The sequence below is a fragment of the Salmo salar genome, chromosome ssa13 (assembly GCF_905237065.1).
Source record: "Salmo salar chromosome ssa13, Ssal_v3.1, whole genome shotgun sequence".
NCBI classification, from domain to species: Eukaryota; Metazoa; Chordata; class Actinopteri; order Salmoniformes; family Salmonidae; genus Salmo; species Salmo salar.
The window spans coordinates 77,352,526-77,379,652 of record NC_059454.1 but is presented as its reverse complement, the minus strand read 5'-3'; the positions used below and the strand labels follow the sequence as shown (position 1 = coordinate 77,379,652).

At 42.8% G+C, this 27,127-nt stretch overlaps 2 protein-coding genes across 7 annotated transcripts in view; one reads left to right on the top strand and one right to left on the bottom strand.

Annotated features, from left to right (window-relative positions):
* The window catches only part of LOC106567980 (nuclear receptor corepressor 1), a 121,857-nt gene extending 120,683 nt beyond the window's left edge, over positions 1 to 1,174 (bottom strand). For 5 of the 6 annotated variants that reach the window (XM_014137919.2, XM_014137922.2, XM_014137923.2 and 2 more), the window contains exon 1: positions 101 to 262. The gene's annotated coding sequence lies outside the window, so the exon portion shown is untranslated. Of the gene's footprint in view, positions 1 to 100; positions 263 to 952 lie in introns of those variants that run through there. The other variant, XM_014137920.2, reaches the window with a different exon arrangement.
* pigl (phosphatidylinositol glycan anchor biosynthesis, class L) lies at positions 908 to 25,888 on the top strand (the record flags this gene model as incomplete). Its single annotated transcript, NM_001141097.1, is given in 8 exon segments — positions 908 to 934; positions 937 to 1,218; positions 1,764 to 1,863; positions 13,441 to 13,531; positions 19,138 to 19,205; positions 22,191 to 22,222; positions 24,490 to 24,623; positions 25,265 to 25,888. Coding segments are annotated over 7 exon segments (836 nt in total), but the record flags the coding sequence as incomplete, so codon positions are not given.
* Positions 25,889 to 27,127: the final 1,239 nt, after the last annotated feature.

Sequence of the window (27,127 nt, the reverse complement as noted above, 5' to 3'; positions counted from 1 at the left end):
TAGTACAGTACGCTAAAGTGGCAGCTAAGCGTAACCCAAAGTTCTGCTATATTTTCAAAACATGTAACTTCTGTGCACATATAAAGAGATAGGTACTCACCTCACATTCGGAAAAATACCCTGTAAGAAGTGAAATGGGGTCTTATAGGGCAGATGCTTGTAAATCCGCTGTTGACAGACTGTGGAAGAGTGTTGTAGACAGAAGGCTGCACCACAGAGTTTGGCTGCACCACATTTGATTTGTCTAGTATCGATGTCCTGGCAGGATTGTGTAAATTCTTACATTTAAAAAAAATACAGGACTTTCATGAAGCATATTTTTTGTGTGTGTTAAAGATATTTTAAAATAGGGATTAGCATTCAAATCATCGTTTTCCAAACTACGTGATTTTTTTCAAAGTATTTATTTTTATTATACCAAGGAGGATAATGTTGTGTAACGTTCAAACCATCCCCACAGGCGAACCAAAGTTCCATCGTGGCTCCCTCCTGAGACAAAAACTGCTTGTTGAACCCCCAAAATACAAGTAATAATGTGTCCACAGTTTAGATAAAACAAAAAACATGATTTGAATAAGATACATTATCGGTTGGTTGTTTCACGTTACCTTACATGCACCTTTAACGGAGTTGTCAACAAACGGATGCATCCAACAGAAATGCTTACAACAGAAAAGGGGAAACTTTCAGATGCCTATTTAACGTTATCATTAGAACATTTCTGAATTTCATATCAAATGGATATTCGTTTATTTACGGCAATTTTCTGTGAGTTTTTTGTAGATAGATATGATATATGGTCAGGGTATTAAAATGTGACGTTCCAGAAACAGGAAATACAGCAAAATATGTTACTTTTGTAGCGGAACCTTTGATACAGGAAACTTTGTGAAAATACGGAATGTTTATAACAACGGTAAAATAAATTTAAAAAAATGTATATTTTACTTACACTTTTTGGAGCAATTGTGTCCTACTTCTTTTGGATACAATGCATTTACTATCGGCAGAATTCAGCAAAGTCACGTAAACATTTGTTGCGATTTATGTTATGTAGAGACAAACAAATCAAATCGTCTCAAACAAGCGATTTAACTGGCGATGTTCGAGCACTCTTTTTAACGGCTCATCCAGATGATGAATGCATGTTCTTTGCACCAGCAATTTTGAGACTCGTGGAACTAAATGCCTCTGTTCATTTATTGTGTTTATCTCAAGGTGGGTTTACAATGAATAACAGATTTTGCTTTTCATTGGTCATTTGCGTAGCCTATGTATTCCGTCCTACAACCAGGGCTAGTTTTACATAATTTTCCATGGAAAATAGTAGCCGATTAAACTAACATATTTACGATGGAGGAGCTGCGACTGTTGTGGGCGGACTGGAACTCCGACGTCACATAAGTTATATTTATTAAAACAATACTGATTTCATCACCCAAAGAATAGCCCGCAATTACACACGACATTGTGGAGTTGAGTTTAGTCGTCTAGGAAAATAGCAATACGCTGCAGCACCAACATGTCTGTATAGCTAGGTCTCCCAATTTCTATTCTGATCATTTGTTCAAAAACAATGGTTTGTTCAGCACTATTATTTAATTCATGCTTGACACAAGAAAAGAGACACGGCTTACTAGAGCCAAGTATTGTAATAGTTATAAAACGAAGTGTTAATTACTTCTTTATGTTTTATAGCCATGTGGCAATTCCTTTACATGACAACATATAAAGTAATTACTTTTCGCCAAATAATCATTTAGGCAATTACTACAATCAAGGGTTCCAGCGTCGCGAAGAGCTTCTAGACAGCTGTGCCGTTTTGGGAATACCAGCCTCCCAAGTCACTATACACGACTGCAAGTAAGTAGTCTCTGTCAGCAAGGCCAGCAAGTAAGCAATCTTCAGCACAATTATCATTCTGCAGCAGAACATACAGGCCAACCAATCCCACACATTCCTTTTAAAAACAGCCAGATGTGGCTTACTACTACACCTGTTAGGTGCTGTTAGGTTGTTCCAGTAGCAATGATGCCCTTAAAATGTATTTTCTTTAACTATTGATGGCATGGATATACATTACCCATGTTGTGTTTGGGATGTTGGTTTAGAAAGGAATCTGCTGTTTTAAATAAGAAGTGCCTGCTTAGCATAAAATCGTATACTAAACAGAAATATAAACGCAACATGTAAGGTGTTGGTTTCATGAGCAGGAAATAAAAGATACCAGACATTTTCCATACACACAAAAGCGTATTTCTCTAACATTGTGCACAAACATTGTTTACATCTCTGTTAGTGAGCACTTCTCCTTTGCCAAGATAATCCATCCACCTAACAGGTGTGGCATATAAAGAAGCTGATTAAACAGCATGATCATTACACAGGTTCACCTGGGGACAATAAAATGGCACTCTAAAATGTGCAGTTTTGTCACACAACACAATGCCACAGATGTCTCAAGTTTTGAGGGAGCGTGCAATTGGCATGCTGACTGCAGAAATGTCCACCAGAGCTTTGTCCAGAGAATTTAATGTTAATTTCTCTACCATAAGCCGCCTCCAAAGTCATATTACAACGTTTGGCAGTACGTCCAGCGGGCCTCACAATCGCAGACCACGTGAAACCACAACAGCTCAGGATCTCCAAATCCAGCTTCTTCACCTGCGGGATCGTCTGAGACCAGCCACGCAGACAGCTGATAAAACTGGGTTTGCACAACTGAAGAATTTATGCACAAACTGTCAAAAACCGTCTCAGGGAAACTCATATGTGCTTGTCATCCTCACCAGGGACTTGACTGTATTTCTGAGTCGTAACCAACTTCAGTGAGCAATTGCTCACCTTCGATGGCCACTGGCACGCTGGAGAAGTGTGCTCTTTACGGATGAATCCCAGTTATGCAGATGGCAGCGTGTATGGCAGTATGTGGGCGAGCAGGTTTGCTGACTTCAGCGTTGTGAACAGAGTGCCCCATGGTTGCGGTGGGTTTAGGGTATGGGAAGGAAAAAGCTTAGGACAAAGAACACAATTGCATTTTATCGATGGCAATTTCAATGCACAGAGATACCGTGACGAGATCCTGAGGCCCATTGTCGTGCTATTCATCTGCCGCCGTCACCACCTCATGTTTCAGCATGATAATACTCAGCCCACGTTGCAAGGATCTGTACACAATTCCAGGAAGCTGAAAATGTCCCAGTTCTTCCATGGCCTGCATACTCACCAGACGTATCACCCATTGAGCATGTTTGGGATGCTCTGGATCAACAGTGTTCCAGTTTCTGCCAATATCCAGAAATTTCGCACAGCCATTAAAGGAGGAGTGGGACAACATTCTACAAGCCACAATCAACTCTATGCGAAGGAGATGTGTCGCTGTATGAGGCAAATGTTGGTCACACCAGATACTGTGATTTTCTGATCCACGCCCTACCTTTTTTTTTTTTTTTTAAAGGTGTCTGTGACCAACAGATGCATATCTATATTCCCTGTCGTGAAATCCATAGATTAGGGCCTAATTAATTAATTTAAATTAACTGATTTCCTTATATGAACTCTAACTCAGTAAAATCTTTGAAATTGTTTCATGTTGTGTTTTATATTTTTGTTCAGTGTAGTTAGACCGGTTAGCTGACAACACCACTAAAACAATGTACACGCTTCAATGGGGCAAAAGGCTGTGTGTTGTGATTCGGGGCGGCAGGTAGCCTAGAATGTTAGAGCGTTGGACTAGTAACCGAAAGGTTGCAAGATCGAATCCCCGAGCTGACAAGGTTAAAATCTGTCATTCTGCCCCTGAACAAGGCAGTTAACCCACTGTTCCTAGGCCGTCATTGAAAATAAGAATTTGTTCTTAACTGACTTGCCCAGTTAAATAAAGGTAAGCAACAATGACAAGAAGCTGCTAGTTTTATCTTGTTTTTCATACCATGTCTTGTAGAGGTGTATCGGTACAGTTATGGGACCTCGGTTCTGTCCAACTATTGCCTATGCGCACGTTGTAATGAAAATTTGAATCTTAATTGGCACATTTCAAACTGTTATTTTTGTGATGCGCAGCTAGGAACTGCTTCTGTACGATGGGAAGTGGTGGGGTCGACAAACGAAGAGGATCCTCCATCGTTTAAATTTCCAGTTTGGGAACATTTTGGCTTCCCAGTAGATTACAACAGTGATTGACAGAGAGTTAACAGTACTATGTAGCCACTGCTCAACGAGAATAGTCTATGCAGCTGCCAACACCTCAAACGTGTTGACACATTTACGGCGGAATCAACCCAGTATTCCTAGCACCGGAGCAAGACGGAAACGCAAAAAAGTGCGCGATCCACATTACGAACTTTGCCCTCTCAGCACCCATTTCGGCAAACGGGTAGTACCCTCTCTATATAGGCAAACTAAATCTGAAGTTGTCAATGCACCCTGTGTTGCGTTTAGGCTACTACAGATGGATGGACCTTCAGGGTTTACAGAGAGGTACTTAGTGGCAGCCCATCACATTATTCCTGAGTGGGAGATGAGAAGTAATGTGCTACAGACACGCCCCCTTTATGAGCGTCACACAATTGCGCATCTTCTCTTTGTAAAAAAGCATAGCAATGTCTGAGCCATGTTTCTATATTGATTTCACATGCGTATTGCACTTTTATTTTAGTGTTGTTCAGTAATCATGCATCTTCATTTAAGAAAATACAAAAGGTTGTTATTCCTGATTTGTGCTCTCATCAGGCATTATATGATCATGGAATACCATCAGGAATACCAACACTTTGTATTTTCTTAAATAAACAAAAATGACTACATTAACTTTTGCCATTTAATTTTCCCGCTGTACCGAAACCGAACCCAACCGTGACCCCAAAACCACAATACGTACCCAACCGTGGGGTTGGTGAACTGTTACACCCCTAATGTTTTGAGGTGTTTTGACTGATGTCACGTCTATGCTAATGTGGCAAGAATTCGCTAGCCAACTAACCAACAACTGTAATGATGTATTTGAGAGACAAGTACTCATTGTGCAAATGTATTTATGTTTTCAATAAACATTGGAGACTAAATATAGTTTATATCTTGTCAACAATCTAAGCCAACCCTGTGTTTTTTGCCCCATTGTTGCGCACACGCCAATTTTGTTGCTAAACAACCAACCCGTCTATAAGAAACCTTGTCAGAACAGTCAACCGATGGTCAATTTATTAAGCCTAACCCATAATGTGATTTTTGAAATGATGGGCTGATGGTGAAAACAAACATGAAGAAGCAGTGTGTGGTGCGGTGCACTACCTCCAGCCAGCCCAGGACCCTGAACCCAGCATGCCTGCCCATTAGCAGCACATCAAGCTGAAGCAGTGTCTGTCAGAACAAACAGTGAACCAGCCACAAATCAAATTCCTCCTTTCTTACCACGACAGAGCCTAGTCAGCCTGGCCTGATGTATTGGCCTACTCTGTCATTAGGGGCCATAAACTATTAGGCCCCAGAGGCATTGAGAGGTCGGCCCCTGTTGGACATGCTCTCTCTCTGCCCTCTGAAATCTTACCAGGCCTGCAATGTGATATGAGAATATTAGGACTTATGTTGTGAATGACTTAGACCTAAGTGACAAACAAAGTTTACTGTTTAGTGCTCATTAAAAGTCAGTGCTTCTTGATATGAAAATGTCATGAGGATTTGAGATGTAGTCGCTGCTATATTCTTATCAATTATGTCATATACAGTGCATTTGGAGAATTTTCAGATCCCTTGATTTTTTTCCACATTGTGTTACGTTACAGCCTTATTCTAAAATTGATTAAATAGTTTTATCCCTCTCATCAACCTACATACAATACCCCATAATGACAAAGCAAAAACAGCTTTTTAGACATTTTTGCAAATTTCTAAAAACTGAAATATCACATTTACATAAGCATTCAGACCCTTTACTCAGTATATTGTTGAAGCACATTTGGCAGCTATTACAGCCTAGAGTCTTCTTGGGTATGACGCTGCAAGCTTGGCACACCTGTATTTGGGGAGTTTCTCCCATTCTTCTCTGTGGATCCTCTCAAGCTCTGTCAGGTTGGATGGGGAGCGTCACTGCACAGCTATTTCCAGGTCACTCCAGAGATGTTTGATCGGGTTCAAGTCCAGGCTCTGGCTGGGCCAGTCAAGGACATTCAGAGACCTATCCCACTCCTGCATTGTTTTGGCTGTGTGGTTAAGGTCGTTGTCCTGTTGGATGGTGAACCTTCGCCCCACTCTGAGGTCCTGAGTGCTCTGGAGCAGGTTTTCATCAAGGATCTCTCTGTACTTTGCTCTGTTCATCTTTCCCTCAATCCTGACTAGTCTCCCAGTCCCAGTCTGGCCACTCTACCATAAAGGTCTGATTGGAAGAGTGCTGCAGCGATGGTTGTCCTTCTGGAAGAGATTCCCATCTCCACAGAGGAACTTTGGAGCCCTGTCAGAGTGACCATCGGGTTATTGGTCACCTCCCTGACCAGAACCCTGATTGCTCAGTTTGGCCAGGCGGCCAGCTCTAGGCAGAATATTGGTGGTTCCAAACTTCTTCCATTTAAGAATGAGGGAGGCCACTGTGTTCTTGGGGACCTTCGATGCTGCAGAAATTTTTTGGTACCCTTCCCCAGATCTGTGCATCGACACAATCCTGTCTCTGAGCTCTACGGACAATTCCTTCGACCTCATAACTTGTTTTTTCTTCTGACATACACTGTTAACTGTGTGACCTTACAGTATATAGACAGATGTGTGCCTTTCCAAATCATGTCCAATCAATTGAATTTACCACCGGTGGACTCCAAGTTTTAGAAACATCTCAAAGACGGTCAATGGAAACAGGATGAACCTGTTATAAATGTGCAAAAAATTGATAAAAACCTGTTTCGTTTGACATTATGGGGTAATGTATGTAGATTGATGAGGATAACGTAACAATGTCGAAAAAGTCAAGGGATCTGAATACTTTCCGAATCCTTTCCGAATGCACTGTATATTAAAGCTCATATTAACTCATGAATTAGCTTTATAACTTTGAAGTACTAATTACTCTGTGCTAATCAATGTACGCCTCCCATTGTATATCAGAAGGAATCCCCTTTCTCTTACTAGAATAGAAAATTGCTATTGTCTGTAGACCTTTAACCAGAATACTTTTTTAGCTAGTAGACTGACTAGCTGCGCATATCCAGACATGCATCCAAAGGTGGCGTAGCTGATAAGTTTTTTACCTCAGATAAATAGTGTTTACTGGTCATTTTGTCCAGTAATTGGTAGACGAGGAGTTCATTGGACAAATCCTCTGGTGGTTCAGAGAAAATGAGAACATCAATGGCGTCATGGCTGGGGTTCAGCGGGATGGATAAGAAGGCTGTGTATTTTTACTTAAAATAAAAAAAAGCCTCCATCATCCTCCTAGTAAAGGAGGCCATGGCTGTATCCCTAATGGCACCATATTCCCTATTTAGTGCACTACTTTTGACCAGAGCCCATACAGCTCTGGTCAAACCTCAAAGTAGTTCACAGTATAGGGAATAGGGTGCCATTTGGGACGTAACCCATGGCTGGTATTGGTCCAGAGTCCAGACCACCCCTGGGCTCAGCACATACCACTGGACACCCCCTTTCAGACACAAACAAGAGGGCCTGGCCAGGTCTTAGCTTCATTGGTTTGAGTCTGCATAGATTATTCACTGTGATGGAAATACTTCCTGGAAACTTGGAAAGGGAAAAATCCCATTGTAGATAATGTTGCGTATAGCTGTGAGAGGGATTTTAATTCTGATTGCTAGATAATTTTAAACTAGGAGTATTTGTGTTGAAATGAAATTTGACCCCTATCCCTCATGACTTTGAACTGTCTTTTTCAGATATGTACTGTACTGCTCTGTAAAATCTTCTGTGTTTTTTGCTATTTCATGTTTTTATGAGTATTGTTGATGTGTCTGCAAGGTTTACAATCCTCTGGAACAGACCGCTGGCTATAATCACTGAATTCTCAGCCCAGACAGAGTCAGCGGGTAGGGGTTGTGTTCAAATGTGCTCACATTACAGGAAAAAAGTGGAGGGTGGAAATAAATAGTAGGAGACCTTTCTGTGGACAAACCCCAGTGGCTGTACCAGGAAATTGTGGAGGTTCTCAGAACAGAACAGGTCTGTCTGCCGCTTGAGATTATGCACCGCAGTTCACCAGGACAGGAGTGGCATGCGAGCTCGACCTGGAACTGGCAGTATTAAGATGGCAGCATGCCCAGATTGTCTGCCCCGCAGTACATTGTTGACATTTCATAACCTCACTACCTCCCTTCCCATTTTATCATTTTGACGGGTAGGCCGTCATTGTAAGTAATGATTTGTTCTTAACTTACTTGCCTAGTTAAATAAAGGTTAAATAAAAAAAGGTTGTGCACACAGATGGATGGATCAACTTTGATCTGAATCAGGATGTAAGTGCATGTGTGGTGGTGTGCGCTACACCCCTTATGCTATGACCCTCACCTTGTACTAGTGGCTGACAGCCCACTCTCCTTCCTGTGTTTTTGGTGTTTGCCTAAAAGACACCCCCTAAACTACTCTGTAAGACCCCTACCCCACCTTCTCTTGCTCTCTCTCACACATTTTTCACTTGCCCTCTTCCCCCTCTCTCTATCACACACTATTTTTTTCTCTCTCTCTCCCCCCTCCCTTGTCTGCTGAAGCCAACTGCTAAGGACCATGGAGTGGATTTTGGAACGGCTCTGAGCCCTTCACATTTCAGCCTCCCAATCTAGGTCACTGATCTGTTTTCCTTTTTTCTGTCTGTAAATGTTTGGCCACAGCTTGGCTACAGTGCATTATCAGTATCTTGAGACAAGTGTGTGCAAATGTACATGTACTTCCTCTGGGTCGTCTCAGTTGTCATGTTGATGTGAACTAATAAAGTGAGATGTCATTCCCGAGGAGCTGGTCTGTTAGCTGACTAACACAGAGAGGTGGAACACTGGTGTCATGGAGGGAGTCTACACACTGCAGTGCCCTGCCCTAAATTAACCCTACTACGTGCGTGTGTGCATTTGTGCACCTCAGATTCAGTATGAGGTGACTGTTGGATTAGTAACTACCGTCCAACCAGTGATGCCATCACTAATGCTTTAGGCCCAGTGCCACACCTCCAACCCCCATCCTTCCCATAACACTGAGTTCACACATTCACCATAAACTAGAGTTTCATCATTGTCTTTATACTCTACCTCTTACTTGTTTAGTCTGATTATTGTAACATTTTGCTCTGTTGTAGGCTTTATTCAATGGAGTAGCTCCTCCTTTTAGTGTTCTTGTTGTTGTTTTATTGCCTCAGTGCGAACAGTGGTTAACACTGGATATTAGGGTACATGCCATAAAGGCCAATTCTCCTTTTGCAGGCAGCCATGAAATGGGAAGCCTTTTGCCAAGGTGAAAAATAGCTCATGCATCTGAATCAGAATTGTTCATCTTTATCAACCAAGAGTGTCCTGTTTGTTTGACATGTGTGGACATTGATAACATATCTACAAAGTTTAGGAAAAATTCATAAATGCATTATCCCCAAAAAATCTTATAATTTTCCCCTGTTCTCTCTCTCTTGCTTTCTCCTCCCTCCCCCCAGTCAGACATTGTTCTCCCTCTCTTCTAGTCAGTCGTTCAGTGGTACTGTGATATGATCAGATGATGTCTGGCTGACTGACTGGCTGGCCCTCATCCTCGTCAGACCTTAATGAATAGGACAGCTGTGTTGACAGTCTCTGGACTGGGCCCCAGTGCATTCATGGGGCATGGCTTTTGTTGATCTGAGCCCGATCCGCTGCGCTGCCTCTCCACTTGCACTGGCGCGACCTCCATTCACTCTGCCCGCTCCCTGCACAACGTGTGAGAGAGAGAGCTTGTTGGTCCCAGCAGAAGTTCATCCACTCCCACACAACCCATTATTCATTGGCCTGGAGCACACTGTACTGTAGTCTTCCCTCTGACTGACTACAGCAGTGACTCTATACATGCATCCCAAATTGTACCCTATTCCCAATAAAGTGCACTACTTTTGACAAGATACCTATGGGCCTTGGTCAAAAGTAGTGCACTTTTGAGACACAGCCCAACTCAGTCTTCTAACTTCTGCAGAGGTGACTAACTTCAGTGGCCTGCCTCATCACAGCCTCATTTGCCCTTGAGGCGTCCCTCCACCAAGTAGATACCGTATTTCCTAAGGAGGATGAACCTGACCTTTATAGTTCAGTAGGATATAAACTTTCAAGTGTCCTAGCCAACTTGTTGTTTTGGTATCCAGTAAGAGTTAAGAGAGTGCAGGAGTCATGTCAGAGTAGAGTCGGAGCATCATCCTCCCCCACTGTGTTTAATTATACATCGATCTGGTGGTAAAAATAGCTCTGGCTGATTTACTGGCTGCTGGCAGGGCAGAGCTGAGGACTAAGAGAAACGCACACACACACACATACACGCACTGAGGACTGACAGAGAATCTTGTGTTGAGTGGTGCCAACCTCTCACTGTGTTCCCATGTCAGCCACTCAACACACTGTCCTGGACAACTGTTAATGCAATCACAGTCACCACGTATGGGGGAGAATATTAGTCCAAAATAGTCTGTTGATGGTTGAAACACTCCATCGTCTTAAGGGCACACTCTATTTTGGACGGGGGAGATAAAGTGATATGATAGAGCTTATACTAAATAATGTGTGTGTATATTGAGAGAATGTTTTTGCATAGCAGCCCTTATCTGACCGAACACTGTTGCTAGAGCTATTTTAAGCTTAAATACATGTAGGCCTATAAGAGTACAAATAAACATTGTAGACATATTGAAAGTAAAATCACAGCCTATCAACCCCTCTGTAAAAAGATCAAATGTAACAAAACACATGGGCCTATTGTGTAACAGTCAATTTAGAATATGCTAGACTTCCCACAGTTCCGAAGTCAATTAAATATTGCAGTGTTTTCTTTTACATTAAACACAAAATGTCTTATGTAAGTGTGCCGTGAAGGAGTTAACCAACCAGCGGTGTGTCTCAGCGTTTTCCCAGCATGCCCTATAAACCTGACAGTGGGGACAGGAGCCTGAGCTTGCCTGGCAGTATCCTAGGCCTCTGGCAGGCCCATGTGACCAGACTAAACAAGGAAAGTGCTGTCTGTCTGTCAGTCTGTCCTACAGCATAGCACTGCCCCTCTTGTCTACTGGGCCAAAGTTCAACCACTGCATCCAGATGCCTGCAAGCAATTAGACATCCACATGCAAAGCTGCAGGAGGGGGGCTAGGAACAGGGAGGTTACTCTAGGGCGTTTGGCACTGTTGCCATAGCGAAGCTCACTGCTGCCTGCATCCCGCTTTGAGGAAAGGTCAGGTAGATCATCTGTCTTTTGTACATTTTTCTTCAATTTTTTTCCTCTCCTTGTCCTCTTTTGCTTAGCTACGGTTGCCAGGGTAAAAACTGAATCTTCTTTTCTTTTCAACCAGGCTTGTGGAAGAAGAACAGTAAGTTACAGTTGCACTTCAAAGCTAAATTTGACAACAAATGAACAATAGCTGTTTGCTGTGAAGGGTATGTGAGGTTTAAAGTTGATGTGTTTTGGTGTTGTTTACATGTCTTGTTAACGGAGATGAAGTTGGGAAGCCGAATATTCTTGTTTAACGTCTCACGCCTTTGCAACCAGAGAAAATGTCTCATTTTGTGTCACGCTTTACTTTTTCTACATTGTGGAGGGCAGACTACTTCAACCCTAATACCGCCCCCGTAATACAGCACCCTTCATGCCTGACCCCCATAGCCCTGGCAGGCGTTTGATTTGTGACCTGATCCATCAGTCCCTCCACAGGCACAACTGTCCTGACCCATTGTTATAAACCAAGGGGGAGGTGGGACGACCTCTATTCACCCTCTACCCCATCACCTCCGCCACCCACCCCATCTCAAAATGTACAAGACATCAGGTCATTGCTCTCTGTCCAGTGTCTACCCTTTTCTTTCTCCCCCGTTTCTCTCATTCATCTGCTTCCCTGACGTTGAGCTGAGGTGTTGTTTTTTTAACCAAGTACGTCAAATGTCATCATGCGTTCTATTAGCCCTATGCATCCATTTTGCAACAGTCAAACCTCCTATTCTTATTGTTGGTCAGATCAACATGTAACTAGCAGAGAAATGGTTAATCTCTGTGTGAGAGCGAGAGCACTGTACTGCTTTAGCCAGCCTTCCTAATGAAGCCCTCAGGACTTTGTTTTCATCTGAACTGCCCCGACCCGAGTGTGTCTGAATCACTCTCAACATGCTCCACTGCCTCGCTCTCTCTCTCTCTCTCTCTCTCTCTCTCTCTCTCTCTCTCTCTCTCTCTCTCTCTCTCTCTTGAATGTTTGATGTCTCTAGAGGGAAAGAGAGGCAGGAGAGAGGGAATGAAAGAGGAAATGAGAGCAAGCAAGAGAGAATGAAAGAGGGAGTGAGAGAGGAGAAGAGTGTGAGAGAGAGAGAGAGAGGCGAAGAAAACTGTGAAAGTGATCAGCATGAGTGACCCCCCCATAGATAGTTGGTGTGTTGAGTGATCAGGTTGTCTGATGGACAGACTAGAGTAGCTCAGGAAGGTGTGGAATGCACACCTGGATCCAAATAGTATTTGAAATCATTTAAATACTATGACTGTTTGATTAAGTCTGCCTCCAGTATGAGATGGGTGGGGTTTGCACTTTTTTGGGCTATTCCATTGGTTTCATTGTGCCAGGAAAACTAAATCACAGATAACGTATTTGAAAGATGTTGAATACTTTCTGAACCCAAGGGTGTGTGTGATATATGGTCTTTGTTCTCCCTAGGCTGTAGATTCAGTTGAACAGGATACTAAGGCCCCACTGACCCCTAACGGCTAGCTACAGTGTACCCTGCCTGGCATACATTCTAAAAGAAAGAGAACCTTTTCAATGGTTGGGTCCAGTGTTCTCAGTGTGTGAACCTTGTGCATTGTAAGAAGTAGGCTACATATCCTAAATGCAGCAGTGTGGTTTTTCAATCTAAAACTGGCCCACCATTTTGTTGAGTTGAAGTCAGGCTACTGTTTTGGTTGGTTGGTGTGCTACAGTAGTCTAGCCAGTTAGAGAAGGATGACGTACCTGCATAGGCCTCAGCCAGTTTTATCAATGTCCCAAATGGCACCCTATTCCCTATATCGTTTACTACTTTCAACCAGAGCCCCACTGTAACTCGTTGGGGCGGCAGGTAGCCTAGTGGTTAGAGCATTAGGCCAGTAACCAGAAGGTTGCTAGATCGAATCCCCGAGCTGACAAGGTAAAAAGCTGTCGTTCTGCCCCTGAACAAGGCAGTTAACTCACTGTTCCTAGGCTGCCATTGTAAATAAAAATTTGTTCTTAACTGACTTGCCTAGTTAAATAAACTCTAACGTATGCCGCTCTTCATCTTTCAGAGAACTGCCAGACGATCCCAACGTAGAATGGAGCATCTCAATGGCCTCCTCTCTAATCCTGAAGCACATCAGAGCCCACTCCATCAACCTGGTATGATGACCAACTCATCACTGAATCTCACTATCATTTATCAAGTAGCCAATTCTATACAGTACTGTATCTGGTTGATTTAATGACTTTTTTCTCCTGTGAGTGTTTTTCTAACAAAGCCATCCTGAAAATGCAAGATTATTTGTATAGGCAGTTTTGGCACCACAGTCTTCTGGCCATTGTCAATAGTCTTTTGTATCTGCATATGTCTCTCACAGGCTTCCCTAGCTCGACTGATAATGAACTGAAAGAGGGTCATGTCTTCCTTCCTTTGTATTTAGGAGAATATGGTTGTGGTGGTTGGAGCTCAGGTCACTGTCGGCATGTTTACTCCCAGATTTCAATCAACGTTCCAGGAAATTTACCAAAAGGAATTTGGAAATTGAGATCTTAACTCATTTTTTTTTTTTCTTGTCCGTCCGCAACATTAGTATTCTGACAAAAGCTGAACCCAGTCTGTCTGCTTTCTCAGATAAATAATTAAGCAGGAGAGTGCACAGCAGGATGCTAGCAATTTCCCTCAAATCCAAACGGTTCAGTGTAGGTTATTCTACTGATCTGTTTTTTATTTTGATCAGACTACCAAACAGTTGGATGGATATTTCTTCCACATGCGCTGAGTACAACAGGTGTAGACCTTACTGTGAAATGCTTACTTACAAGCCCTTAACCAACAATGCAGTTTTCAAAAGTAAGTAAGAACATTTTGCTAAATAAACAAAAGGAAAAATAGTAACACAATAAAATAACAATAGCGAGGCTAAGTATTCAGACCCCTTGACTTTTTCCGCATTTTGTTACGTTAAATAGTTTTTTCCCTAATCAATCTACACACAATAACTCCATAATGACAAAGCAAAAACAGTTTTTTTTACATTTTTGCAAATGTATAAAAAATAAACTGAAATATTACATTTACATAAGTATTCAGACCCTTTACTCAGTACTTTGTTGAAGCACTTTTGGCAGCGATTACAGCCACGAGTCTTCTTGGGTATGACGCTATAAGCTTGGCACACCTGTATTTGGAGAGTTTCTCCCATTCTTCTCTGCAGATCCTCTCAAGCATTGTCAGGTTGGATGGGGAGCGTTGCTGCACAGCTATTTTCTGGTCTCTCCAGAGAGATGCCGCTGAAAAACATCCCCACAGCATGTTGCTGCCACCATGCTTCACCGTAGGGATGGTGCCAGGTTTCCTCCAGACGTGACGCTTGGGCTTCAGGCCAAAGAGTTCAATCTTGGTTTCATCAGACCAGAGAATCTTGTTTCTCATAGTCTGAGCGTCCTTAGGTGCCTTTTTGGCAAACTCAAAGCAGCCTGTCATCTGCCTTTTACTGAGGAGTGGCTTCCATCTGGTCACTCTACCATAAAGGCCTGATTGGTAGAGTGCTGCAGAGATGTTTGTCCTTCTGGATGGTTCTCCCATCTCCACAGAGGAATTTTAGAGCTCTGTCAGAGTGACCTTCAGGTTCTTGGTCACTTCCCTGACCAAGGCCCTTCTCCTCCGATTGCTCAGTTTGGCCGGGCGGCCAGCTCTAGGAAGAGTTTTTGTGGTTCCAAACTTCTTCCATTTAAGAATGATGGAGGCCACTGTGTTCTTGGGGACCTTCAAAGCTGCAGACATTTTTTTGTTCCCTGTCTCGGAACTCTGCGGACAATTCCTTCGACCTCATGACTTGGTTTTTGCTCTGACATGCACTGTCAACTGTGAGACCTTATATAGACAGGTGTGTGCCTTTCCAAATCATGTCAAATCAATTGAATTTACCACAGGTAGACTCCAATCAAGTTGTAGAAACATCTCAGTGATGATCAATGTAAACAGGATGCACCCAAGCTCAATTCCGAGTCTCATAGTAGGAAGCAACACTGATTGACAATACATTTCACATGCTGTTGTGCAAATGGAATAGACAACAGGTGGAAATTATAGGCAATAAGCAAGACACCCCCAATAAAGGAGTGGTTCTGCAGGTGGAGACCACAGACCACTTCTCAGTTCAAATGCTTCCTGGCTGATGTTTTGGTCACTTTTGAATGCTGCCGGTGCTTTCACTCTAGTGGTAGCATGAGACGGAGTCTACAACCCACACAAGTGGCTCAGGTAGTGCAGCTCATCCAGGATGGCACATCAATGCGAGCTGTGGCAAGAAGGTTTGCTGTGTCTGTCAGCGTAGTGTCCAGAGCATGGAGGCGCTACCAGGAGACAGGCCAGTACATCAGGAGACGTGGAGGAGGCCGTAGGAGGGCAACAACCCAGCAGCAGGACCGCTACCTCCATCTTTGTGCAAGGAGGAGCAGGAGGAGCAGTGCCAGAGCCCTGCAAAATGACCTCCAGCTGGCCACAAATGTGCATGTGTCTGCTCAAACGGTCAGAAACAGACTCCATGAGGGTGTTATGAGGGCCCGACGTCCACAGGTGGGGGTTGTGCTTACAGCCCAACACCGTGCAGGACGTTTGGCATTTGCCAGAGAACACCAAGATTGGCAAATTCGCCACTGGCGCCCTGTGCTCTTCACAGATGAAAGCAGGTTCACACTGAGCACATGTGACAGACGTGACAGAGTCTGGAGACGCCGTGGAGAACGTTCTGCTGCCTGCAACATCCTCCAGCATGACCGGTTTGGCGGTGGGTCAGTCATGGTGTGGGGTGGCATTTATTTGGGGGGCCACACAGCCCTCCATGTGCTAGCCAGAGGTAGCCTGACTGCCATTAGGTACCGAGATGAGATCCTCAGACCCCTTGTGAGACCATATGCTGGTGCGGTTGGCCCTGGGTTCCTCCTAATGCAAGACAATGCTAGACCTCATGTGGCTGGAGTGTGTCAGCAGTTCCTGCAAGAGGAAGGCATTGATGCTATGGACTGGCCCGCCCATTCCCCAGACCTGAATCCAATTGAGCACATCTGGGACATCATGTCTTGCTCCATCCACCTACGTCACGTTGCACCACAGACTGTCCAGGAGTTGGCGGATGCTTTAGTCCAGGTCTGGGAGGAGATCCCTCAGGAGACCATCCGCCACCTCATCAGGAGCATGCCCAGGCGTTGTAGGGAGGTCATACAGGAACGTGGAGGCCCCACACACTACTGAGCCTCATTATGACTTGTTTTAAGGACATTACATCAACGTTGGATCAGCCTGTAGTGTGGTTTTCCACTTTAATTTTGAGTGTGACTCCAAATCCAGACCTCCATGGGTTGATAAATTGGATTTCCATTGATTATTTTTGTGTGATTTTGTTGTCAGCACATTCAACTATGTAAAGAAAAAAGTATTTAATAATATTATTTATTTCATTCAGATCTAGGATGTGTTGTTTAAGTGTTCCCTTTATTTTTTTGAGCAGTGTATATTTTTTGTTGTTGTTGTTATGGGGTATTGTGTGTAGATTGATTAGAAATAAACATGTTCTAATATTTTTTAGAGTAAGTCTGTAACGTAACAAATTGTGGAAAACATCAAGGGGTCTGAATACTTTCTGAAGGCACTGTACAAGGGTTACCAGTACAGAGTAAATGTGCAGGGGTACAGGTTAGTTGAGGTAATATGTACGTGTGTGTGTGTTGGAGTGTCAGTGTAGTGTAGTATGTGTGAGTGTATGGTTTGAGTCCAGTAAGTGTACATTGAGCATGTGCAAGAGAGTCAGTGCAAAATAATAAGAATGAAATAAGGGGATCAATGTAAATAGTCCGGGAACTGTTCGGCAGTCATATGGCTTGGGGGTAGAAGCTGTTAAGGAACCTTTTGGTCCCAGACTTGGAGCTCCGGTACCGCTTGCCGTGGGGTAGCAGAGAGAACAGTCTATGACTTGGGTGGCTGGAGTCTTTGACAATTATTTGGGCTTTCCTCTGACACCACCTGGTGCACACTCTTAGAAAAAAAGATGCTATCTAGAACCAGAAAGGGTTCCTGTCCCCATAGCAGAAACCTTTGAAGAACTTATTTTGGTTCCATGTAGAACCCTTTTGGTTCCAGGTAGAACCCTTTCCACAGGGAGTTCTACATGCAATCCAAAAGGGTTCTACCAGGAACCAAAACGGGTTCTACCTGGTACCAAAAATGGTTCTCGTATGGGGACAGTCGCAGAACTTTTGGAGGATCTGAGGACCCAAGCCAAATCTTTTCAGCTTCCTGAAGGGAAGGTCTCATCGTCGTCGGTGATCCGGCCTATCACCACTGTGTCGTTGGCAAACTTAATGATGGTGTTGGAGTCGCGCGTGGCCACACAGTCGTGGGTGAACAAAGAGTACAGGAGGGGCTAAGCACGCACCACTGAGGGGCCCCTGTGTTGAAGGTCAGCGTGGCGGATGTGTTGTTGCCTACCCTCACCACCTGGGGTGCGGCCCATCAGGAAGTCCAAGGTTCTAGTTAAAGAGGGAGTCCCAGGGTCTTTAGCTTAGTGATGAGCTTGGAGGGCACTATGGCGTTGAACACTGAGCTGTGGTCAATGAACAACATTCTCACGTAGGTGTTCCCTTTGTCCAGGTGGGAAAGGGCAGTGTGGAGTGCAGTAGAGATTGCGTCATCTGTGCATCTGTTGGGGCGGTATGTTAGTTGGAGTGGATCCAGGGTGTCTGGGATGATGGTGTTGATGTGAGCCATGATCAGCCTTTCAAAGCATTTCATGGCTACAGATGTGAGTGCTACGGGGCGGTAGTCATTTAGGCAGGTTACTTTGGCGTTCTTGGGCACGGGCACTATGGTGGTCTGCTTGAAACATGTAGGTATTACAGACTGGGTCAGGGAGAGGTTGAACATGTCAGTTAAGACACTTGCCAGCTGTTAAGGATTATGCACAAAGATAAACTAAATCATAAAAGAGACTACAGAAATATAAAGTATTCCACCTTTCCCATAATATAACCTATTCCTATTGGTTTACTGTTGCTACAGTTTTTAGCATTTAAGTCTAAGCCTAGAACAAGCAAAAAAAGAGTTTAAAGCAGATATCCTTGGAACCCATTTTTATTATCTGTTTGGTTTGGCAACAACTAATATTTCCAGAAACTGGTGTTTGTACGTGTAATCATTTTTTGCCTCCTCCAAGTCAACTCTGGCAGATGTAAAATGTTCCTCAGGCCAGTAAATTGCAAGAGCTGACCGTGCTCTGGGTTAGAAGGTGTGTGGTGTCCACCTTTATGTTAGGTTTCAGGGGCACAATCATGGTACATTTATCCTCTGCCTCACTCAAAAACTGCTGTGTCTTTAGTCAAGTTGTTTTTCTTTCCCTTTGACCTGCTTGCTCCCCCTTTTCTCTTTCCCCATCTTCCCTTGGTTCTCTGGTGAACAGACATGCAGGCAGAAAAAGGCTCTTAAATATCAGTTGTCTCCTGCCAAGCTGCATTCTGCTGTCAGTGTGAGTCCCAGATTGCACCCTATTCTAGCGCACGTCTTTTGACCAGGGCCCTGAACTATATAGGGAATAGAGTGCCATTTGGGAAGCAGGCAGAGACACCCACATTCAAGACACGCCTCCATTAACCAGACAGAGAGAACGTGCATCTCTTTATTTTACATGTAGCCAACATTTCACAGTGATATTTGATACTTTATGCCATAACATAAAATAACTATCTTCAAATGAATATTGTTGTTGTTTCAGGTGCTGACCTTCGATGGAAGGGGAGTGAGTGGCCATAGCAATCACACTGCCATCTACAAGGCTGTCAGGTACGAACGAGACTATGTCCTTTAAACACTGTCCATCATTGTAAGGCTGACGTGTGTGTGTGTGTGTGTGTGTGTGTGTGTGTGTGTGTGTGTGTGTGTGTGTGTGTGTGTGTGTGTGTGTGTGTGTGTCATTTTAGATTGTATTGTATTTTAATATGCCGTTTTTGATTTGTTTGTGGAAAGCACATGTCGTCCCAAGGAATGTACTCTAGGAAACCCATATTGTCCACAGATCCAGGACCTGGACAAGAAACCAGCCTTGTAGGCTACATTCCTATACTCCATTTTTATAAAACATACATACACCACATGCTAAAGATCCCAACCTCCCCACTCCCCTACAAACAAACAAGCAAACAAACACACACAAGCATTCAAAAACACACACACACTGTTTTGCATGATTCCTCTGTTGCATAGTTGAGAGGTCGTCCAAACCCACACTCCACCAATGGATCTGCAGATGGCCCTGCTCTCAGAAACCCACAGGAAATCACGTCCTGAAGAAAGGAGGGTGGAGAACTAGATGAGAAGAGTAGGGAGGAGAGGAGGATCGCTCTGGTCTGGAGAACTGAATAGGACACCAGTCCAACAGTTGCATCAGACTGTTGTGAAATAAAATAAAATTAATGTTTTTGTATTTGGTCATATCACAGTCTCTCATGATAGACTGGAATAAATGTTACAAATCGAGGAGCTGGCCTGTGCGCACAAGATATTTGGTTCTGAGTTCCTTCCGAGATGATTGTGATATGTATCTACACTACAGTGTAGTACAGTGAGTGAACAGAACAGGTGTGTTCATTGACTAGTGCGCCTGCTTGGTCTCTTCCTCTCTGTGCTAAGCCTCCCTGGCCCAGACCTCATCTCTAGTAGGGGAGGAGGAGTGTGTTGTGTTGTCCAGATCATATCATCTGGGTTCAATTCTTGGGCCAACTCTTTTCTCTGTATACATAAATGATGTCGCTCTTGCTGCTGGTGAATCTCTGATCCACCTCTACGCAGACGACACCATTCTGTACACTTCTGGCCCTTCTTTGGACACTGTGTTAACAACCCTCCAGACGAGCTTCAATGCCATTCAACTCTCCTTCCGTGGTCTCCAACTGCTCCTAAACACAAGTAAAACTAAATGCATGCTCTTCAACCGATCGCTGCCTGCACCTGCCCGCCTGTCCAGCATCACTTCTCTGGACGGTTCTAACTTAGAATTTGTGGACAACTACAAATACCTAGGTGTCTGGTTAGACTGTAAACTCTCCTTCCAGACTCACATCAATCATCTCCAATCCAAAGTGAAATCTCGAATTGGCTTCCTATTTCGCAACAAAGCATCCTTCACTCATGCTGCCAAACATACCCTCGTAAAACTGACCATCCTACCAATCCTCGACTTCGGCGATGTCATTTACAAAATAGCTTCCAATACCCTACTCAACAAGCTGGATGCAGTCTATCACAGTGCCATCCGTTTTGTCACCAAAGCCCCATATACTACCCACCACTGCGACCTGTACGCTCTCGTTGGCTGGCCTTCGCTTCATAATCGTCGCCAAACACATTGGCTCCAGGTCATCTACAAGACCCTGCTAGGTAAAGTCCCCCTTATCTCCGCTCACTGGTCACCATAGCAGCACCCACCTGTAGCACGCGCTCCAGCAGGTATATCTCTCTGGTCACCCCTAAAGCCAACTCCTCCTTTGGTCGTCTCTCCTTCCAGTTCTCTGCTGCCAATGACTGGAACGAACTACAAAAATCTCTGAAACTGGAAACACTTATCTCCCTCACTAGCTTTAAGCACCAGCTGTCAGAGCAGCTCACAGATCACTGCACCTGTACATAGCCCATCTATAATTTAGCCCAAACTACTACCTCTTCCCCTACTGTATTTATTTATTTTATTTATTTTGCTCCTTTGCACCATATTATTTATATTTTATCTCTGAATTTTCTTCAAACTACAAATCTACCATTCCAGTGTTTTTCTTGCTATACTTTATTTACTTTGCCACCATGGCATTTTTTTGCCTTTACCTCCCTTATCTCACATCATTTGCTCACATTGTATATAATCTTATTTTTTTTCCTTTTTTTTTCTACTGCATCATTGATTGTATGTTGTTTTACTCCATGTGTAACTCTGTGTTTTTGTATGTTGTCGAACTGCTTTGCTTTATCTTGGCCAGGTCGCAATTGTAAATGAGAACTTGTTCTCAACTTGCCTACCTGGTTAAATAAAGGTGAAATAAATAAAAAAATATCTCATGATTCCCATTAGACTTAAATTCACAAGTGATGCGCACCATTTTATATAAAAAAAAATTGTGCAAGTGAATGTATAAAGCCATCAGTGTTTTGTTACCTTGGTTTAAGTCTCCAGTGAGAGCTTGTACTGAACACTATCGAGGAGAAGTGAAATGTCCTCTAGCTTTCAGAACGTGATGAGAGGAGAGGGAGAGTTACTGTAGCGAGTGTGGAATGTGACATGGAAGATCCAGAGACCATAATCCACTCATAAGTTATCATGAACCACATGACAATTCATTAGAACACATCAACAAATTTTTGCTGCTACTATTACTGTCTCAACATCATCAACAACTATTCCCTATTGCATATTATCCTATTCCTAACATTTGACAGGCTACTTTGCTGCCTTGCCGCTTCCCCTTGTGAACGCTTAAGATGTTGACCTTTTAGCCAGAGAAACTGAACCGTTGGGTCTAAAATGGTTGGAAGGACCATACTTTGTCCTGATAATGTTGTGTATGGTTCACACCCACAAACCTTTTCACTGTCCTGAACGTTGGCAGTGTAATTAGTTCACTTTCCAAATTGTACGTAACTATTTGTCTCAGAGGAAAACCTTGGGAAAAAGCAAGACGGTCTATCTGTAGGATTTTCTTGCAAGTTAAAGTTTGTGTGTGCTTAGGCCTCCAATAACTACTGTGTTGATGTTGTTTTTTTGCTTGTCTCTACCAACAGCTACCTGGCTTCCATTGGCAACATACCAGATGGCGAGTATTTAACCTTTACATTTTTATTTGACCAAGCACTTCTCAAATACCTATATTCGGATAATCATTATCAGCATGGTAAGGTATTTAGCCTATTATAAACTATACACCTAAAAACATTTGCATCAATTACCTGACATGATGGTAAATGGAGTACAAACTGGTACACTTATAAACTCAGGACAAGAGAGAAGTTATCCTAAAGCAGTGTAGTTGGAACTGGAGTCTTGGCAAAGACCGCCATCTAGTGTTGAAATTTGTGTGTCACTTGCACTTCTCAGTCAGCTCGAGGCATTAGGAACACAACAAACTATCACCCAGTGCTTTAACTGAAAGTCACTCCTATTTATCACGGTCACCATTTGTTCCTTTCTCCCGGCTGGATGTGAATCTATTCCCATTAACAACACCCTTCCTCCTCTGTTAGACTTATTTCCTCCAACTCATCATGGCTTTGGCCTTTGTAAGATAGTGGAGCCACATCCTCACAGCTCTTCCTAAAGTGTTGCACCCCTCAGGCCAGGCCAGGGTCAAACTTTTAAACCCCTCTTAATGTAGCAGCTTGGCAGATCTCTCTCACTCTCCATCATCTGTCATGTTTTTCTCCCTAGTTAACTCCCTCTGCCTCCCTCCCTCCCTAAACTCTGCTCTAAACCTTCCTCTTACATAATATTCAAACCCTTGACCCCTGCTGTCTATATTGGTATTTTATCAGGATCCCCATTAGCTGTTGCAAAAGCAGCAGTTACTCTTCCTGGGGTCCACACAAAACATGAAACATAATACAGAATGACATAATACAGAACATCAATAGGCAAGAACAGCTCAAAGACAGAACTACATCATTTTTTTTTAAAGGCACACGTAGCCTACATATCAATGCATACACACAAACTATCTAGGTCAAATAAGGGAGAGGCGTTGTACCGCGAGGTGTTGCTTTATCTGTTTTTTGAAACCAGGTTTGCTGTTTATTTTAGCAATATGAGATGGAAGGACGTTTCATGCAATTAGGGCTCTATATAATACTGTATGCTTTCTTGAATTTGTTCTGGATTTGGGGACTGTGAAAAGACCCCTGGTGGCATGTCTGGTGGGATAACTGTGTGTGTCAGAGCTGTGTGTAATTTGACTATGCAAAAATGTGGGATTTTCAATACAATGTTTCTTATAAAAAGAAGAAGGGATGCAGTCAGTCTCTCCTCAACTCTTAGCCAAGAGAGAATGGCATGTATAGTATTTATATCAACCCTCTGTTTACAATTAAGAGCAAAATCTTGATATTGTAAATGAAGAAGGTACTGTTATACTAGATAATGATATTACTGTGCCACATCATGGCTCACACTAGAAAATATTGCATGTTTTAAGTGACGTTATGAGACCTTTTGAGTGGCACTGTCTTGATCAAAAGGAGGAAACAAACAAGACCATTTAACACTGTACCCTGTCCTCCTTTCCCATGATCTAGAGCAGACGAGAGAGAACACCTTTCTATTACAGTAGGATGTGAGATCAACCTGTTGGTTAGATTTCAGCCAGGACCATTTTATCCAGTGATGAGCATTGTTGAGAGAGGGATGGTTACTATCGCAATAGTTGATTAGCTGTAAACATGCCACACCAAGACCTTACTGTACATGAGTGTGCTATCACATTGGTACTCTGCATTCAGTGGCTCAGTTGGTAGAGCATGGTGTTTGCAACGCCAGCATGGTGTTTGCAACGCCAGCATGGTGTGTGCAACACCAGGGTTGTGGGTTCGATTCCCACGGGGGGCCAGTACAAAAAAAAAATGTTTGAAATGTATGTATTCACTACTGTAAGTTGCTCTGGATAAGAGCATCTGCTAAATGACTAAAATGGAAAATGTAAAGATAAACCTCAATGTGATTCTAAAGCCTGTTCACACAGTTTCATACTATAATCCCCTCTCATTTTCACCAGCTTACCCAAAGCCTCTTTTGCCCAATGAACCATTTACTGTAGATATCCAAGTCTCCCAAAAACATGGGGGCAATATGACTGTACAAACCCACAGTAACTCTTTGCTAGTAGCTCAATTTGCTGTCTGGTCATATTTTCCTCCACTCGAAATATGGCTTGTCTTTCCATATCTTTGTCTCCAAGACATCAACACACTAATTATACTACATTTATGTCATGTAACCCTGTAAATTATCTCTGTTTTTCATTGACATTCTGGGTGAGATGTAAATTGCACAAAAGGTACACTAACTAGGCTAGGATTCTCCATTCTCCCACAGACTGCAGTCTCCTCTCTCTGTCGACCATTGGTGTTCTCAGGAAGTACCTCTCCTTCCTGGAGCTGCCTATCAGCTGGCTCCTCCCATCAGATCTCTGCTGCGTCATAGGCTCAAAGGGCTACGTTCAAGCTAAGGTGAGCCTGTCATCAGCCTATACTATCAGGCTTGAAATAGACAAATGTTATGGCAGTTCCACTAACATCTCTTCCCCTATTATTATGGGACAAACGTCATTAATACATGTAATAGCCTAGTAGATGTATAGTTAGGGTAAGGCATGTATAAAAACAGCATTGGGATTTACATCCGCAAGTGTATAAGACAATCCCTAAGCTTTGTGTACACACAGTGAAAGTCCTCGCACTCTCTTTCTCTATGAAAGTGAAATTAAGTCTCAACACCTGAATTGACTGGTACTGGCACTGTGTACATAGATCAATATTTATAGTTAAATATGGTATATCAGCGTTAGAGAAAATTGTCATACATCAGACATACAGATTGATTTGAACTTCTGGGGAAATTCATGTTTTTACCATGCATCAATATTTATAGGGAAATACATTACAGTACCAGTCAATTCACTTTTATTGAGAAAAAGCGAGGACTTAGGGATCACCTTATACACTTGCGGATGTAAATCCCAATGCTATTTTTACACATGCCTCACTCTGTCTGTAATGACTGACGTCCAGCGAGGAGTGTCTGACAATTTTCTCTAACGTTGATAGATCTTTCTCTAGTCTAATAGACTCCTCCTCTCTTTATTCACCAGAGGGCCATGCTCTGTCACCGTACTCAGCTCCTGTGGTTTCGTTACCTCTACATTTGGTTTTCACGCTACATGATTATCAACACATTCCAAGTTATTGATCAAGGACCGAAGAATCTGAAGATCTATTAGTCAAAAATGAGGTTCCTGATTAATCTTCTGAGAACACTGTTACTTGGGTTTGTTAATCTTACTGTAATCAGTTTGCGCATCTTTTTATATGTTTTGCCTCATCTGACATATTGATCTCATAGCACTGATATATTCAGACATACCTATTGCTACCTATTGATTGAATGTAGATATTATATTTTTCTAACTTTTTGTTGTTGAAGGAAATACATTATTAAAGTTTCTCTTCCACTCATTGCCAACATTGTTAGTTGGGAACAGTTTACTTATGATCGTTAATACACTATTCTCAGTTTACTGTAAAAATGTTGACATATACTGACACTGTAAATGAATAGTGAATTTGCCAAATTTAAGCAAAATATGAATACATAGACATTGATTGTAACCAAACAGGGTAGGTTTGGTCCTTTTTATTTTTGGAAATGATGTACAAAAGTTAGAAGAAATGTTCAAATTGTTAATGAACCAATAAAGTTAATTTGATTTAGAAGAAAAATGTGTCTCAGTTATAATACAATAAAGGACTGTGTTTGATCTCAGCTACAGTTGAAGTCAGAAGTTTACATATACTTAGGTTGATGTCATTAAAACTCATTTTTCAACCACTCCACAAATTTCTTGTTAACAAACTATTGTTTTTGCAAGTCGATTAGGACATCTACTTTGTGCATGACACAAGTAATTTTTCCAACAATTGTTTACAGACAATTATTTCACTTATAATTCACTGTATCACAATTCCAGTGGGTCAGAAGTTTACATACACAAAGTTGACTGTGCCTTTAAACAGCTTGGAAAATTCCAGAAAATGTCATCATGTCTTTAGAAGCTTCTGATAGGCTAATTGACATAATTTGAGTCAATTGGAGGTGTACCTGGGGATGTATTTCAAGGCCTACCTTCAAACTCAGTGTCTCTGCTTGACATGGGAACATCAAAAGAAATCAGCCAAGAGCTCAGAAAAAAATGTGTAGACCTCCACAAGTCTGGTTCATCCTTGGGAGCAATTTCCAAATGCCTGAAGGTACCACGTTCATCTGTACAAACAATAGTACGCAAGTATAAACACCATGGGACCACGTAGCTGTCATACCGCTCAGGAAGGAGATGCGTTCTGTCTCCTAGAGATGAATGTACTTTTGTGCGAAAAGTGCAAATCATTCCCAGAACAACAGCAAAGGACCTTGTGAAGATGCTGGTGGGAACAGGTACAAAAGTATCTATATCCACAGTAAAACGAGTCCTATATCGACCATCGTTATGTTTGGAGGAAAAAGGGGAGGCTTGCAAGCCAAAGAACACCATCCCAACCGTGAAGCACGGGGGTGGCAGCATCATGTTGTGGGGGTACTTTGCTGCAGGAGGGACTGGTGCACATCACAAAGTAGATGGCATCATGAGGCAGGAAAATTATGTGGATTTTTTTAAGCAACATCTCAAGACATCAGTCAGGAAGTTAAAGCTTGGTCGCAAATGGGTCTTCCAAAAAAACAATGATCCCAAAGGTACTTCCAACGTTGCTGCAAAATGGCTTAAGGACAACAAAGTCAAGGTATTGGAGTGGCCATCACAAAGCCCTGACCTCAATCCTATAGAAAATGTGTTGGCAGAACTGAAAAAGGGTGTGGGAGCAAGTTGGACTACGAACCTGACTCAGTTACACCAGCTCTGTCAGGAGGAATGGGCCAAAATTCACCCAACTTATTGTGGGAAGCTTGTGGAAGGCTACCT